Source organism: Labrus bergylta, chromosome 16 (assembly GCF_963930695.1).
Source record: "Labrus bergylta chromosome 16, fLabBer1.1, whole genome shotgun sequence".
NCBI lineage: Eukaryota > Metazoa > Chordata > Actinopteri > Labriformes > Labridae > Labrus > Labrus bergylta.
This window is the reverse complement of record NC_089210.1, coordinates 12,829,445-12,845,273: the sequence shown is the minus strand read 5'-3', so window position 1 is coordinate 12,845,273 and position 15,829 is coordinate 12,829,445. Positions and strand designations below refer to the sequence as shown.

Below are 15,829 nucleotides of genomic sequence, written 5' to 3'. Positions count from 1 at the left end.
TGCTAAACAGGAAAATTGTTTTTTCATACTTCTAACTCGTGTGCCACAAACCAAAACAAAAACGGCTCAGGCTTCACATCAAATCCACTTCATGCAGACTGGTGAGCGTGGACTGTTGACAGCTAACAGGCACCACAGAGCAGCTCTCTCCCAGGTGAACTCATTTCAATTACAGGAGTGGATCCCTCCCAGCTGGATTTCACTCTGCCTCAGCCATCAACCCGTAGTGACAAAACGGGTGGACGTGCCACTGTTGGGGCGCCGTTGGCTGCCAAGGAAACACTTTGAAAGCCAAGTAAATGCCTATCTCGCTGCATCCATGCCGGAGTCTTCCCAGGGAAGCACTTGCTCACCAGCGCTCTCCTGTGAGAGAGCCAATAAGCTTGGCAGCCAAAGGCGCCTTGCTGATGGGGATGGACTGTCTCTATGGTAACAGCAGAGGAAAAGGAGCTTGTAAATACAGGTAAATAGAATTCAACAAAGTCCCCCTTCACTGTTATAATGTGTTCACCTAAACGCATCAAAACAATGAGCACTTTATATCTTCACACAGTTCATGGTGACAATTGGAACGGTCCCAACAGGTCACAATTTTGTCACTTGTAACCCTCACACAACTGCTGTATCCAGATGCTTTTAGATTACATTCCCCCAAGTGACTCATGGGTAAAATTCACATTCTTATTATTTTTTTTTTAATTTCTGTTTCGTAATTCAACTCATACTTCAGGCAAAAGTGGGCAAGATATACTGTCTCAGGTCGATAAAGTAATAAGGTTTACACTGATATTTTCAGCAGCAGTCGGTCATTAGCAGCTTCAAACTGATGCTCCCAAAAAGCCGTTGTGTGGTTTGCAGAAACACACCTTACGAAGGTGTCACTTCTTCATTGTTCACTTTCACAAGTGTCTCTCTGAGCTTCCAACTTTAGAGCTCTGTTCCGTGTGTCAATTTGGGCAGAAGTAAAGGAAGAGGAAAGAGGAGCGATGGTTATGATTTTCTACATGTTTTTTTTCACAGTCATGGTAATTACAGGCAAACGCAGATTTTATCGTAAAAATCATAAATTGCCATAAAAGGACAATGGAAAAAAAAAAGCCCCATACAATGACAACATGAACAGTTTGTGTTGAGTCCTTAGACTGTAAAAAATGAATGGATGAAGCCTGAGTGACATCGCCCACCCTGTTCCTGCAGGGGGCTCTGGAGGCTCATCAGCAGCAGCCGTCATGCTGGAAATCCTGTCTCAACCTAACTTTAGGTCAACCTAACGACAGGCTAAGAGCTGAAGCTGAGGCGGGTTTTAAGCCCCTTGACAAACCGTTACATCATGCCCACCTGTCAATCATGTCAGCTGTGCGCCTAACTATGGATAGCATGCATCGTTCATAAAGTACAAAAAAATGTCACCCCCTGTACAGTGTGTTGCCCATGATGACTAATCAGACCGTTTTTTTTTTTTTTTTTGTACCAGGCTGTAAACATGATTATTTTTCTTTAATAAGAGGCTTTTTGGCCTCTGGTGTGTAAGTGTATGTGACTTCAAGGATCTCTTGGAGTCAGTCTCAAGCGGACCCTTCGACGAACTGCAGGATTCTGCACTTCTGCATTGTCTTCATTTTTAAACACTGTTGGTTGCCGCTTGGTTGACTCAAACACAATGTGCACATTTGGACCTCCATATTTCTTTTGACTGGATTTAACCACATGGGCCTGAGGCAATGCTCATATCCAAAGTGAATAATAGGCATGCTTATCATAACCTTTAAGACAGAACCAGGAGCCTCGTCAGCGGCCATCAATGTCATTATGTGACTGGCCCTTGGGGACATATTGGCTAATGGATCACTCTGCCACTTCTTTAAAAGGCTTTCCAGTGGAGTGGATGTGATGGAGTGCTGACATCACGATGCTCTAAACTGTATGCACCTGTAGATAACGCATCATCCACAATCACACAGCATCCAGGCATCTATTCCCAAATGCTCCCAAGTGTTTGTGCTGTCAGGGCACATGACATTCACTACGGCTGTGGAATCGATTGACGGAGAAAATCCCGGGAAATCGACGGGTTGTGAGCTTTTGTGAAGTGCGTCTGTCTGTCTGAACCCCATCACTGACAGGCATTCACACAACGCACAACTTAAACAATGGCATGAATCCTTGCTTATTATAGCACTAACCGTGCAGCCTTTTTCACCCTGAAAAAAGCTGTCAGAAATAGCAACCAGTGAGACTTTGTGCAAAAGCAATAACACCACCTCCGTAGTTTATCTATCTGCACTTACAACACAAGCGATGCTTACACACTATAATTAATGGAGTACTTCCGAACAGAACAATTGATGACTAAATTTCTGCAGCATTAACGCAACCTTTTCATGATGTCTTGGGGAGGCTGCATTTTTAAGACAGCTGTTTTGAGCAATGACAGCCGATCCAGCGTATAATAATAAGAGCTAATGATTAATTAATGACTAATGGACTGATAATGATTAGTCTAGAGTGGAGCTACGACTTGCACTAGTCAGCTCCTTCAGCGTTAGAGGAGAAAGCCGCATGAGACAGGTCTGCACTACCCAAGGCTTCTTTTCATTATGAGGCTGCGGTTTTAATGGAGAATAATCAAATCACCTTTTTAATCTTGGTCAAAATTAAAAGCACAGGCAAATTGAAATCACAGAATGGCTGTTACTGTCACACAAGGAAAAAAAAAAATTCAGCTGAGACATGTGAGTGTGTGAGTGGTGACTCCACTAGCAATATGATTGATTCACACACACACAGTGCGAGAGCTCTGCAAGCTGTGAAGGGGATAAAATCGTAGAAAATAAAGAGCTCAAAATCTGCATTTTGCTCTCGTGATGACAGAAAAACTTGTGATTTTTGGGAAAATTTGACATAAATGTCTCATCATGAGCTTTCAAGATTTGTATAACCAGTACTCGTGGTTCAAACAACAGGTTGTCTTTGCAAACTTAAAGCTGCAATCTGAGGAGATGCTGCTCTGAACCTCAATGTGTTTTTTCAATTATTTGATGAATGTGTGTTGTTTCTGATTTACAGAGTATTTAGGTTGCAAATAAAAAAAATAGCATATGCTGTATACACAGAAAATGGTTGAAACAAGGTTTAAGTAAGTTTTAGGGAAAGCCAACATGATGCAACATTTGACTGAAATGGATTTCTCGAATGTGTTTCAGCCATGTCTGTCTGGTTTCAAAAACTGACAAGTTGAGCCAGTGACCAAGTTTTCAGTGTTGTGTTTAAGATCTTCGAGACAAACAGAAAGGAGAACTTGTTGCTATATTGGCATAAAGTGCAGCAGGTTTGATGTCTTTTCAATTAAAAAACTGGTTCATTTCTGTTAGATGAGAAATAAAAAAAATCTCAAGTTTGACCATCTATCCAAATCCCATGTTGAGTCATACATCGATATCATCCTGGCATTAAAATAAATATACAGCCTTCTTTTTTACTGATTTTGAATTCGTCAATTCTAAACTGCAGGGAAATTAAAATCAACAGGTGCCAATCAAACTAACCTTACAGTGAACAGTATGAGCCAGGAAAGCTGATGCTTTTTAACAAAACAAAAACTTTATTCTAAAACAAAAAGGTGATTCATCATAGTGTTTAATAATATTTAAAAAAAAATCCAGTTTACCTGTGTCTCCTGACAGTTTTCCAGTGTGAAGTGTATTTTGCAGCTGCGTGTGTCAGAGTTCCTGTGGATCAAAGCTCTGTTCACTGCAGCAGCTCGCAGTTTCTCCTCTGAGAACGTGACGCAGTCAACTTTGCACAAAACAACGTTTGGATATTTTTCTTGTGACAGACGACAGACAAAAGCTCATTTTGGTCGTTGGAAACGCTTTCCTGAGCTCACGCTCCGCCGATGCTCAGCTAAATATGGCCATAGGAAGTGTGGAGGTACTTCACTGCCCTCGACTCCGGTCGGAAATGTCGCAACTACTAGTTGAGCGCAAGACGCTGAACATGATTTTAGGGTAGGCCGAAATGCAACCGGGAAATTGTGATTTTTTTTTCTTCCGAGAAAGCCTGACTGATGACGCGATTGGACGGTGCTATATGGGAAACTGACAGTCCCAAGCATAATAAAAATGTAAGCAGATTTTTACTCACTAGTTATTATGTCACATGCTAAGCCGTTTTTTTGATGGCCTTCATTATAGTGAGTGAACAGGTGCTGTTTCTTATTACACTTAATGGAAAGTGAGTTCACTTAACTCAGGCTATGAAGTCATTTGTATAACTCAGTCCAGACTTAGTGACAACAAGTGGCCGAGGGGTTTAAAAAAAATAGTTACCAGTCGTCAGCAGCATTTTTAGCATGTTTTACAGGAGTTATAAAGTTGGCTTTACCATGAGCCACATTGCAATAATGTGAAAGAAAACTATCTTTGGATCCGTGACTCTGTGTGTGTGTGTGTGTGATTTCCCTTTTTCCACCTTTTTCCTCAATTTTTGACACAACATGTTTTTTCGGCCTATTGTGTTTAGATGAGCAACTATGAACACAGACAAATAAAAGCAATGCATAATATATTCTATTTACATTTTCAGTGTTAAAGCCTACCTTAAAAAATAGAATTCCCATCATATGTCTCTTTCTCCTATTTGAAGTCAATTTTCTTTCCCCCATGCATTAAACGATCACATCCGAGCAACAGCATTTCACTGAACTAAAAAGTACGAGTTTACAGTGCGCCCCTGAAGGCATCATTTGACTGTTGCTGAGGGATGTCGCCTAGAAGAATCCTCTCAGTGACGGAGGGAGCGGGTTCAGCTGTCAGTCTGACTGCCTGGGATTCGAGTGTACTTTTACTTTGTTCAGTTTAATGAGCTCCCCCACTGATTTACTGTCTGACGTCACTTATAAAAGTGGTGATATAAAATTGTTAGCAGGCTGAACAGGAAACCCAGATAACACCACAGGCTTAACATACTTAAAAACACGGCAACCCCCCCCCCCCCCCCCAAAAAAAAAACAACCTTTTTTAACCTGTTTCCAATCATTACCTGACCTTGGGCTGCACATGGACTGTATGCACTTAAACGTTTTCATAGATAATCTCAAAACATTATTTAGGCTATGTATTTATGTCACTCCTGAGCTGTGAGTCCACACTGTCATTTTAAATGTAATTATGCTGTGTTTACATTCTGACTTTTGAGTGCGATTCGATTTGATTGGGATGCGAGGATTTCTTAGCTTATAATGCAAGGCAAATGTCTGGTGCCAACGGACAATAAAGAAAGTGTTAGCCTATCTTATCTTATCAAACACCTTTGATGGTGTTTTCAATATATGAGGTAGTGAAGGACTTGATGGACAAGATTTCACCACATGTTTAATGAGAAATGAAATCAGAAAAATCGACCAAATAGCTCAGGAAGGAAATGTTGAAGATTCAGGCTTGGTGAAGAGAAATAGGGGAAGGAGACATAATGATACCTGAGTGGAATCAAAGCTTCAAAGACATTTACCTCTACATTGGATCACCCTATTGGCAGGAAAATGCATTGAAGATGAAAGTATGGAAGGCCTATTGTAGAGCACCATCCATTGTATCAAAGGATACACAAAATAATGGCAGTTACATTTGACAATTTAAGGAAAACAATGCAGAGCATACACATCCAGTGGTGTGGTGCCTGAAGAAGTTGGTATACTCGTGATGTTTCCCCCAAAGGTTTTTTTTTTTCCAGTGGCCCGTCGAGCAGAGGATGAACAGCATCTGATATGAACAGTGACATTTAAGACTACTCTTGCATATTAAGTTAGTGCATAATAACCAATTAGAGACAGAATGGGGAGGGTCATCCCTTCACCATCCTAGGAAAAATGCAGCATACCACTGAATATTGTCAATCAATCGATGGTGTGAACCAGAGGAGATTTAGAAGTAGGTATATGGAGACTGAAAGAACTCTATACCTGCGTACACCCTGTACGAAACACATCCATTTATTTAAATTCAGAAACATATATAAATCTATTGGTCAGATGTCTTACATGAAATAGAATGAATGTCAGTTACGATGCCCAGTAAAAGTGAAATTTGGAATATGTCCCATATATTCCTAGAATATCAGCACTAAAGTGTAATAACAAGAAGCAGGGAAAAATGGGACTTCCCAAGGTAAACAAGTCGTCGGCAACAGAAGAGAGCATATTATGGAAAAGATAACATGAAATTAATATGAATGAAAAGCAGTTTGAATAAAAAAAAGATTGGCTTCTTTTAAATCACGTACTGGGTGGTGACTAACAGCTTTACAAATGTTAGATGAACCATGTTTGGTGAGGATGATTTAAGCAGTAAAACGTTAAAGGTGGCCTTCCTCGACAAATGAAATATCACTGCCTGATCTTTTGCTTTGTAGTTGTCTGTAACCTTTTCTTTCTTTCTTTTAATCTTTAAATTATTAGGCTACATGAATGTATATATGTAAGATACATATATGTACATGTGTATGAGTACTATAATCAGTAATATTTACGTGGGTACTTAACATCTTCTTTATGTATGCACCATTTATGTTCTTATTGATTAATTCACTTATTTGTTTTGTATAGGTGAGGTTTAACAAAAGTTATAAAAACGTGTGAAGATAACTTGAAACAACAGGTAATGTATCTATGCAATAACACAATTGACTGGCACAATAAATTATTTTTTAAAAGATGAAATTGTGCCTTCATTTTTTGGCATTTTCTGTACTTATTTAACTATATACTCATAATAGTTCATTATTCACAGACATTATGTCACATTTAGAAGTATTGTGATAGAAAACACTGTTATAAGGGGGGTTCCATTTCAAAAGAGACAAGTGGCATGAGATAGACTGCTGAAAATCTCTTTATCTATTTCTCCTCTATATTTGCATACTACATTACCCAACATGCCATGGTAGTCAACTATTTGACTTATTAAATAGAGCATCTGACATTTAAGCAATATTACATTTTAATCCTGTTTCCCTTCTGATTTAAAGGAAGTGATTGGTACCCAAATGACACATTTCCTTCTACTCATGTTTAATTTCCTCTTGGCATTAATACCTGTTTGACAGAATGATTTGTAGTTCTTTATGAATTCCATTTGTAAATGACAAACTGCCCTTTGAAGCTGTTGTACTGTATCAGAGGACATGTAAGGATTTTTCTTTTCTCATCTGTTTGCACATAAGCACACATGAACTGAAGGGCATGTGCACGGATGCTTAAAATAGTCACAGTGACATTAATTATACGCTTGTAGCTGAGAGGTGATTCTCTTTCTACACACAAAAATTATTTCACACATGGCCATTAGAAAGGAAGCTGCAGCGAGGCACCATCTCAAAGTGTAGGGCTGACAATCCACCAATGGAATGGCTTGGGTCAAAATCCTGCAATTAGGAGTTTGCCGATCACTGTTTACCTTTTGTAACTGACGTAAGAGCTCATTCAGTAGATTTCAATGTGTTTTTGAAATGATTCAGGAAATCAACAATACCAATACAACAGCGCTCCATCAGAAGGAACAAAAACTTGTGGATTCAAGATGAGAATCGCAGCAGTTCATTGGTCAAAAGGAAAACTGAATCCTCTGTTTTCCAGGTCAGAAACAGATCATACTTTACCCTGAGCCTGATCAAGATTGTATTATTGCTCATATGGGGCTTGCATCTTGTATTTTTTTGTACAATAATTGGTTGTTATTTTCTCATCAATGCACATAAGATGGATATTCTTATTATGATAAATTGGGGCTTTCTGAGGTGCTAAAAAACATGCAGAAAGAGACCAAGAAACTCCTCAGAGACCTTTGTAATTCACTAATGAAGGAACAAAACAAAAGGATGTGATTGTGATCTGTTTTGACATCATTTCAAAATGGCAGCAACATTGAACAGAAGGCTTTTTCCTGTGTTGAGTGATAAGACACATGTGACCCTTGTTTCCATGGACACATTATTAGAGATCTTCGCCAGCTGGCCCCAGTCACTTCAAGTGTTCACGGCAAACAACAAGTGAAGGATTTAGTTATAACCAAGACAAAAGCGAAGATGGCTGCCAACTCCAACACTCACTTTGAAGAAACTATACAGATGTGAAACAATGAAACAATTACAGTAAGTCGATTTAGCATGAAGTATAGTGTATTTATTTATTGAGTGCACAAGTACATTTCCTGTTGTTTCAGGTGATCTTAATATGTTTTTTTTGTAACTTTTGTTAAACCTCACCTATACAAAACAAACAAGTACATAAATGATGCACACATAAAGAAGATGGCAATCACCCACATAAATATTACTGATTATAGTACTCGTACATATTCACATGTACATAATGTAGCTTATATACATCTATAGAAAAGGTTAGCGACAACTACAAAGCTAAAGCTAAGGCTTTGATATTTCATTTGTCGAGGTAGGCAAATGCAGTCGGCCTTTAACGTTTCACTGCTTAAATCATCCAAACCAAACATGGTCCATCTAACATTTCTATACAGATTTACAAAATATGAAGTTAGTCAACATTCTGAAGCCCACCTTTTTCTCTTTTTCCATACTATGTATGCCATCTTATGTTGCCAACCATTTGTTTACTTTTGGGAAGATCCATTTTCTTCCTGTTATATGCTCACATGCTGATATTCTCAGAATCCAAAAATGATGTAATCCATATTTGAGACCTTTTGGACATATTCCAGAGAGTAGCTTCTCTCTTTCTGAGCACCCTGCATTACCTCACATTTGTTCGTTTTTCATTTAAGACATCTGACCATTTAATTTCTATTTTTAGAAGAAAGGAAAAAGTCTGAATGGCACATCTTGAAGTTGCCCCAGTGTCACTAATGAATAAGTGTCTGACTGACCTTTGAATGACTCGTTGAATTAAGACAAGATTGAGGGTTGAAAGTGCAGCCACTAAACACTGATTACTTGTTCATTCTGTGAAGGACCAAAGTCCACTAAAGTAGAAGGCCGAAATAGATTTAAAATTATAGAAGTAAAACAACTAAATGCATAGACGTGCCATTCAGACTTCTTCGTTCTTCTTCTTCTTCCTTGGTTATTCATGATTGATTGCATGCTCCTGCAGCACACTAAAACAGTTATTTTTGCCGGTATAGCCTTATATAATACGCAGAAGATGCATCTGATCTTGTGCACATTGATTACCTCCCAGTCCTAGCTTCTGCAGCGTTAACTGCTCACATTACACATCAATGCTGCAGCAACACATTCCGCTGAGAGCTCATGCTGACATTTGCAATCCACAATGGAACAAGCAACATTTTTCTATTGTTTTTAATCAGAAAAGAAAAACCTGCTGAATAAAGCAATGACATTAAGTTATCTTTGCACAGTGCTGAGCAAGAAAATCCCCCACACAGCAGCACGCTATGACTATGAAATAAAAACATAGGCTTTGACATGCATGTGCAGCCACCAAGTGGTGAGGAGTGTGTATGTAATGTACCCTTAGTATTTCAAACACTGTCACTATTATGTAGACTTCCATTAAGTTGCGGAACAAAGCTGTGCGTCACAAATATCTGGTTGCAATTTTGGAACACAAATCAGTCATGCATCCATGGTGCAGTATTGCTACTTTTACTTTTGCAAAACAAATGCCTGGAGGTAAAACCAGAAAATAAAGCCTCAATAGACGGATTTAAGAAGGAATTCATTGAAGGATGGGGTTAAGTCTTTTTCTCTCCTGAGGACAAATATTAAGTTTTTCCTTTTCCTGTATTGATCCTATGCCAAGACTGTGCGGAGAACTCCCACAAAAAAAAACAAAATGTGACTAAGTTTCTTCTCTACACACAATGAAACTATCAGTGTTGCTTGCAGTATGTGGATCCCATCATCAACGAGAACAAGCGGCAAATCAGCACTCGACGACAACACAAAACAACTGTCACTCAAAAACCAAAACCCAAAAGTTGCATTGTAATTACTGACAGCACTTTAGTTTCTCTTGACACACTTTTTTATTGAGTTGGATGAATCCAAAAATGATATGGTAGTAGTGGTAGTAGTAGTAGTAGTCATTTGGAAAGATTGCATCAGCAGGCCTGTAATGACATCAATCTGTTGTCCCTGCTTTATTCAGATTTTCACTCACTATATTTCTTTGTTTATTTCAAAGGAAATTTCTGAATTTATACCGGCTGTTTGCTCTGTAACAATAGTACAGTATGTGAATATAAGTAATACTCATGAATGCCTTAGCATTTGAACAATGCAGTGTTACAAGGTAAAAAAATGTGAATGGCCTTGTGTAACGCTTTTCTAGTCTTTTGAACTACTCAAAGTGCTTTTACAGGACACGTCACGTTCACCAAGTTAGTCACACACTGAAGGCAAGGGCTGTGCCTGAAAGTGCCCGACGGCCAAATCGTATTACTCCATACACTATACACACGCAGCAGGAGAACATACCTCTGAGCCACAGCCCCTCTGGAGTGTGGAGTTTTCTTCTTCTTTTTTTTTTTACTACCTCTAGCCATCTCATCCACTCACTTATACCTGCAAAGGAAAACAAATTATTCATGTTTACAATTCATATTTATGAATCGATACACTTCCAACACAGTGTCACAGTGTTTCTTCTCTCATATTCTCAATTCCACAATTTATTATACAGTATATGCCTACCTATATATAGGATACTGTAAAAGGCAAGCTCATTATTGTTGATAAATGTGTTCATAGAGGGTCCTGATTCTGTTGATGGGCGGCAGTAGCTCAGCCTGTAGGGACTTGGGTTGGCTCAAGTCCAGGTGTGGACCAAATATGGAAGTTGGTCTGGTAGCTGGAGATGTGCCAGATCACCTCCTGAGCATTGCCTAGGTGCCCCTGAGCAAGGCACCAAACCCCCTCCCCACTATCAGCTCAGGAGCTGTGGGCCGCTCCGTCACTCTGGCTTCTCTCCATTAGTGCATGTCCTGTCCTATCCATATCCTATGCAATATCCTGTTTGTGCATGTGTGTGTTCATGACTTACATAGTGTAAAAATGTCAATCTTAATCTTGATCAAGTGCTAAAGATTTACGATCCTATTTTAATGCAAGTTCTTAAATAATAGCATTTCGAATGGATTTCTCGCATTAAACATGGTTGGCTATGTCAAGAAATAAACTACTACTAAATTAAATAGGGTTTAATTTAAATATTTTTGTACCGGTTGCTGTTTTAACTCCAGCCCAGTAGGTGGCGATGATGTCGATGTAAACCATCTTACCACTTTCCAACACAGACATGAAGAAAAAGAAGAAGAAGAAGAATAAGTAAAAAAACGATTCTGCTTTTTGATAGCTTAGCCCTGCTGAGACTTCAAATACTTGACAAGTGCGGTTAACCAAACTTGGGACACACTTGTCTACTTAACTTGCTGTCACCTGCGAACCATGGTGGACTATGAGCCTCTGCTGGACGTCGACAGTCCGGACGTCCAGGACTGTTGTTGTGTCTGTCGCTCGTGTTGTTATTGTAGCTGGCGCTAGCGTTAGCTCCGTTAGCTGATACTGCTGTCTTGGCTCTCAGCAAAACCCGACGTTGATTCATTGCAGCTGTAAACCGCATAAACAAGGTAACTCTGGGGCAACTAAACCCCAGCTATGACTTTGTTTCCGCTATATATTCCTTTCGCAATTGGCCACGGTCAGTATTTAAGGCGAGATTGTAATGTCAGATATTCTTACATTAATTGACACTTTGATTTAAATTATGCTTAACTCTGAGAAAGACCTTTTTTTGTAAAAAAAAAGAAAAAAAAAGGCTCCTCTTCGCTCAGGTGAGCCAATAAACCCCAATGCTGTCAGCGTGTAACTTCAGCCAGATGGCGTCAATGCTGTCTACATGGTTAAAATTGAGCCGCAAGTAGCAGCCGGTGATCTGGCTTTGCCTCTTCACACGACACCTCTGTGCGAGAAGTCCGGCCGTGAAAGGCGAAATCATGTCTTGCAAAGCCGCAACCAAGGACAAGAAGTCGAGCTTCAGCAAGAAGCTGTTCAGGCGAGGCTCTGTGCGCTCTGTGGGCAGTTTTATGAGCAGAGTCCTGAGAACCCTCACAGCCTTGTCCCACTTTGGATCTGAGGTGCCAACTGAGGAGGACAAAGATGACGGGGGCTTCTCCACTTTCAAATCTGGCAGCAAAGACGTGCGCATGGATGATGGGGACCTGGGGGGTTTCCTGTCTCGAGAGAAGATCCCTGGAGTGTCAGGTCTGAAAAACCACGGCAATACCTGCTTCATGAACGCAATTCTGCAGTGCCTCAGTAACACTGAACTCTTTGCTGAGTACCTCGTCTTGGAGCACTACAAAGACGAGGAGCTGGACGAGGACAAGCCAAAGACAAACGGTCTACTCCTGCAGAAGAAGGGCCCTCTTAGCAAAGGAGAGGTTACAGAGCAATTGTCAGGACTTGTGCGGGCTTTGTGGACCTTTGAGTACACCCCCCAGCATAGCAGAGATTTCAAGGTAAATTGGTCACACGTATCGAATGACTGAAACAAATATCTTTGCAAACAATTGACGTTGAGGATCTGCTGTTAATGATCACAAAACGTCACATTTCTTTCAGTGCGTGCATTGCAATCTTTTTTGCCGTTTGTTTCAGAATGCCGTGTCGAAAAATGCCACCCAGTTTAAAGGGCACGCTCAGCATGACGCTCAAGAGTTTCTGCTGTGGCTGCTGGACAGAGTGCACGAAGACCTCAACACAGTCAACCCAAGTAGCAGGCCTGCTATAAAGGTGAACCTAAGAGGATTTGTTGATTTACTTGATGGACAAAGATGGACGATTTAGTCAAGACTGCAAAGTTGATGCGGTTGGAAAATACAGACTTGAAGGGAAGTTTAGATGATACCTTACTGGACGTTTTGTCAGTGCAGTCCTTTTTAAGCTGACAAAACGTTTCCCACTGTTTATTGTTTGGCTATTTTGTTCGAGTGCGTTGTAACTCTCATGTGTTCCGACTGCTCTTTCACACTTGTTTCTATATTCCTAATAAGCGTCTTTCACAGTCAGGCTGAACTAGGCATGCCTGGTCTTGTTTCCTTGCGCCGGTCAATGACAACAGAGTGTGAGGGCTTCTTATGAAAGGTTATAATCCCTGATAAACTGGTGTTATTCATGATGTATTAATCAGACTGGTAAAACCCTGTTGTGTTTATTCAGCCACCTATTGAAGAGGATGACCAAAGCTTAGAGGGCCCTTCCCCTCCCCTCTCTGCTGGGTCATTTGTACAGGAACTTTTTCAGGCGCAGTACAGGTACACTTAATGTCAAGTAAAAGTATTCCGCTTATTGGTTAAATGATCTCTACTTTATGAAGAGTACATATAAGAAAAAAACAACAACATATTTCCTCCTCCACAGATCCTCTCTCACGTGTCCACATTGCCAAAAGCAGAGCAATACGTTCGATCCATTCCTCTGCATCTCCTTACCCATCCCACTGCCACACACACGGTGAGTGCCTTGCCTAAGTAATGACTTATTGTTACTGCTTTACTATTTGTATTCAGTGATTGATTGGGTTCACCACAGTAAGCATTTATGGGCTCATAAAGTAATTTAAAAAGGGTTTCAAAATACATTTTTTTTGGTCATTTCTTTTTCTCGAGGTGTGACACCTCTCGTTCAAGGCTCACTAGTGTTTTGACAAGTTTATGAGAACCTGAAGCAAATATGAGAAGAAAGAATGTGGTCTGGTGCGTTGGTGTGAGTTGGGGGAGTTGAGGGTGCAGAAAGGGAGTTAAACAGGTTTTCGAAGTTGCTTTTACTTTGAAATTTTAAGGCAAAACAACTGAATGCTTAGGATGTCTTTAGTCACGAAAGAAAAAAAAACCCTAAACTATAATAAAGGGTACAATAAGCTTGACATTTCCACACACACCATGGTTGCAAAGGAAGAGTAACCCAGCTCTCATAGTGGCATGTGTTCTTATTTTTGTAATCTGTTTTCACTAGGCCCCTGTATGTGACGATGGTGTACCAGGGGAAGTACTCACACTGTATGAGGATCGGGGTTGCTGTTCCCCTCAACAGCACCGTCTATCGCCTCAGAGATGTGGTGTCACGTGAGACAAAGATCCCTATGGACCAGGTGCTATTCTTGTCTCCTAGTCTCCTATCAGCTCAGGGTCTGACACAGTGAGGCTATGTTACAGTCACACAATGTTAGCTCCCTGTTCCTGAAGCCTCCTCTACCCGTCAGCGCTTGTTTGTCATGACCTTTAAAAAACAAAACAAAAAGGGGGCTTAGTTTGAGAAGATAAACATAAAATAATTCAAATAAAATGTACACAAATAAGTGACACAAATCTTATTGTTTTCTTTCAGTTTGTTTTGACGGAAATGTACTATGATGGATTTCATCGATCATTTTGCGATGACGACGACGATCTCGACATTATTCAAGAGAGCGATTCCATATTTGCCTTTGAGACACCGGAGACCTTCAAACTGGAAAACATACGCACAAAGAGAGGTAAAGTTTTCCGTCAACACTCATCCCTTTTGACATGAAATGAATGGAATGAAATCTACAGAGACTTTTTTTTGTGTGTCTTTGACAGGAAGTCTTCTGGCAAACTTAAATCACAACAACTTGAAGTACGGGACAGAAATCAGCAGGACTCCGTCTTTCATGCAGGGGGCCATGACTCCTTTAACCGCATCCCCAAATAAAAACCTGGGACCAGAAAAAATCATTCTTCTGGTGTGCAACAGAGCTTGTTCTGGCCACCAAGGGAAGAGGTACAATCAGATCGTTTGATTTCCTCACTGCTAATCTGTGTTTTTTTTTGGCACATGTTCCTAATATATCCAGAGTATAGAGGTTGATGGGCTGTTCCTGAAAGCCCTTTGAAGCAGTTCATAACAGCTGACAAAGCAACAAACATTTGTTACATGTGTTGTTTTAGGTTTGGGCTACCTTTTGTACTGTACATGGAGCGCACTGTGACCTGGGATGCTCTGCAGAAAGAGATCCTGGAGAAAATGCGTCATCTGCTCAGGCCTGGCGTCTACATTCAGGTAGGGAGAAGGTCAAGCACTTTTAAAAAAAACTCCTCCTTTAATTTTTAAATATGAGATTGCAAATATGTTTCTTTTTCGACATTAAAATTGGTGCAATTCTTTACTGATGTTTCTGACTATCCCTTTAGTGATTCAGATGTACTGTAACAGAAGTACTGACTGTGGTGTATCTGTGTAGGTTGGACCTTTCAGTCTTCGAGTCGTAGGCGTTGTTGGTATCACCTACCTCCTTCCTCAAGACGAGCGCCCACTGTGTCATCCCACTGTTGATAGGTCAGTTTTATTTTCTGTTCACTGCTCTATATAACACATTCTGAAGTCTTGCAGTTGGAGAGATATGCATGCCTTGCAGATTTGCATGCAGTACACACTGTCACAAAATGCCTCACAAAGCTGTTCCACTTTTACACAATTTTAACCTTTAAAAGGTCCTTTATCACTTCAGTTATGCCCTCTATTGTACATGTGAAATAGTTAAGAGTGCAGGACATTGGATGGAAAGAATATTACCTGGAACATGTCTGCTCTGTGGTGCTAAATGCGAAACCAAAGCTGCCCAGTTTCTCATGTTCAGTGGTTATTCTAATGGAGAAGTCTGTCTGATATCATATTATAGCAGACCTTCACCTGATCACAGAGTGAACTGGCTGCTTTGCGTGCAGAGTCTGCACGTCACATGACTGCAAACAAGCACAGGACACACTGCTGCCGTTACAGATCATGTCAGCTGAATGCAGGAGGTAGACACTCA

The 15,829-nt window shown here is 40.3% G+C and overlaps 2 protein-coding genes across 4 annotated transcripts in view; one reads left to right on the top strand and one right to left on the bottom strand.

The window, feature by feature from the left end:
* baiap3 (BAI1 associated protein 3) overlaps positions 1-4,794 on the bottom strand; it is a 39,454-nt gene extending 34,660 nt beyond the window's left edge. The window contains exon 1 of one of the 2 annotated variants that reach the window (XM_029279015.2): positions 4,598-4,794. The gene's annotated coding sequence lies outside the window, so the exon portion shown is untranslated. Of the gene's footprint in view, positions 1-3,667; positions 3,942-4,597 lie in introns of those variants that run through there. The other variant, XM_065964980.1, reaches the window with a different exon arrangement.
* Positions 4,795-9,919: 5,125 nt separating this feature from the next.
* usp31 (ubiquitin specific peptidase 31) overlaps positions 9,920-15,829 on the top strand; it is a 45,816-nt gene continuing 39,906 nt past the window's right edge. For both annotated transcript variants that reach the window (XM_065964780.1, XM_020642520.3), the window contains exons 1-9: positions 9,920-12,512; positions 12,652-12,786; positions 13,213-13,307; positions 13,414-13,506; positions 14,008-14,143; positions 14,380-14,527; positions 14,616-14,796; positions 14,964-15,075; positions 15,257-15,351. In XM_065964780.1, the coding sequence (XP_065820852.1) occupies positions 11,988-12,512; positions 12,652-12,786; positions 13,213-13,307; positions 13,414-13,506; positions 14,008-14,143; positions 14,380-14,527; positions 14,616-14,796; positions 14,964-15,075; positions 15,257-15,351 (1,520 nt within the window). In that variant the 5' untranslated portion in view covers positions 9,920-11,987. The remainder of the gene's footprint in view (positions 12,513-12,651; positions 12,787-13,212; positions 13,308-13,413; positions 13,507-14,007; positions 14,144-14,379; positions 14,528-14,615; positions 14,797-14,963; positions 15,076-15,256; positions 15,352-15,829) is intronic.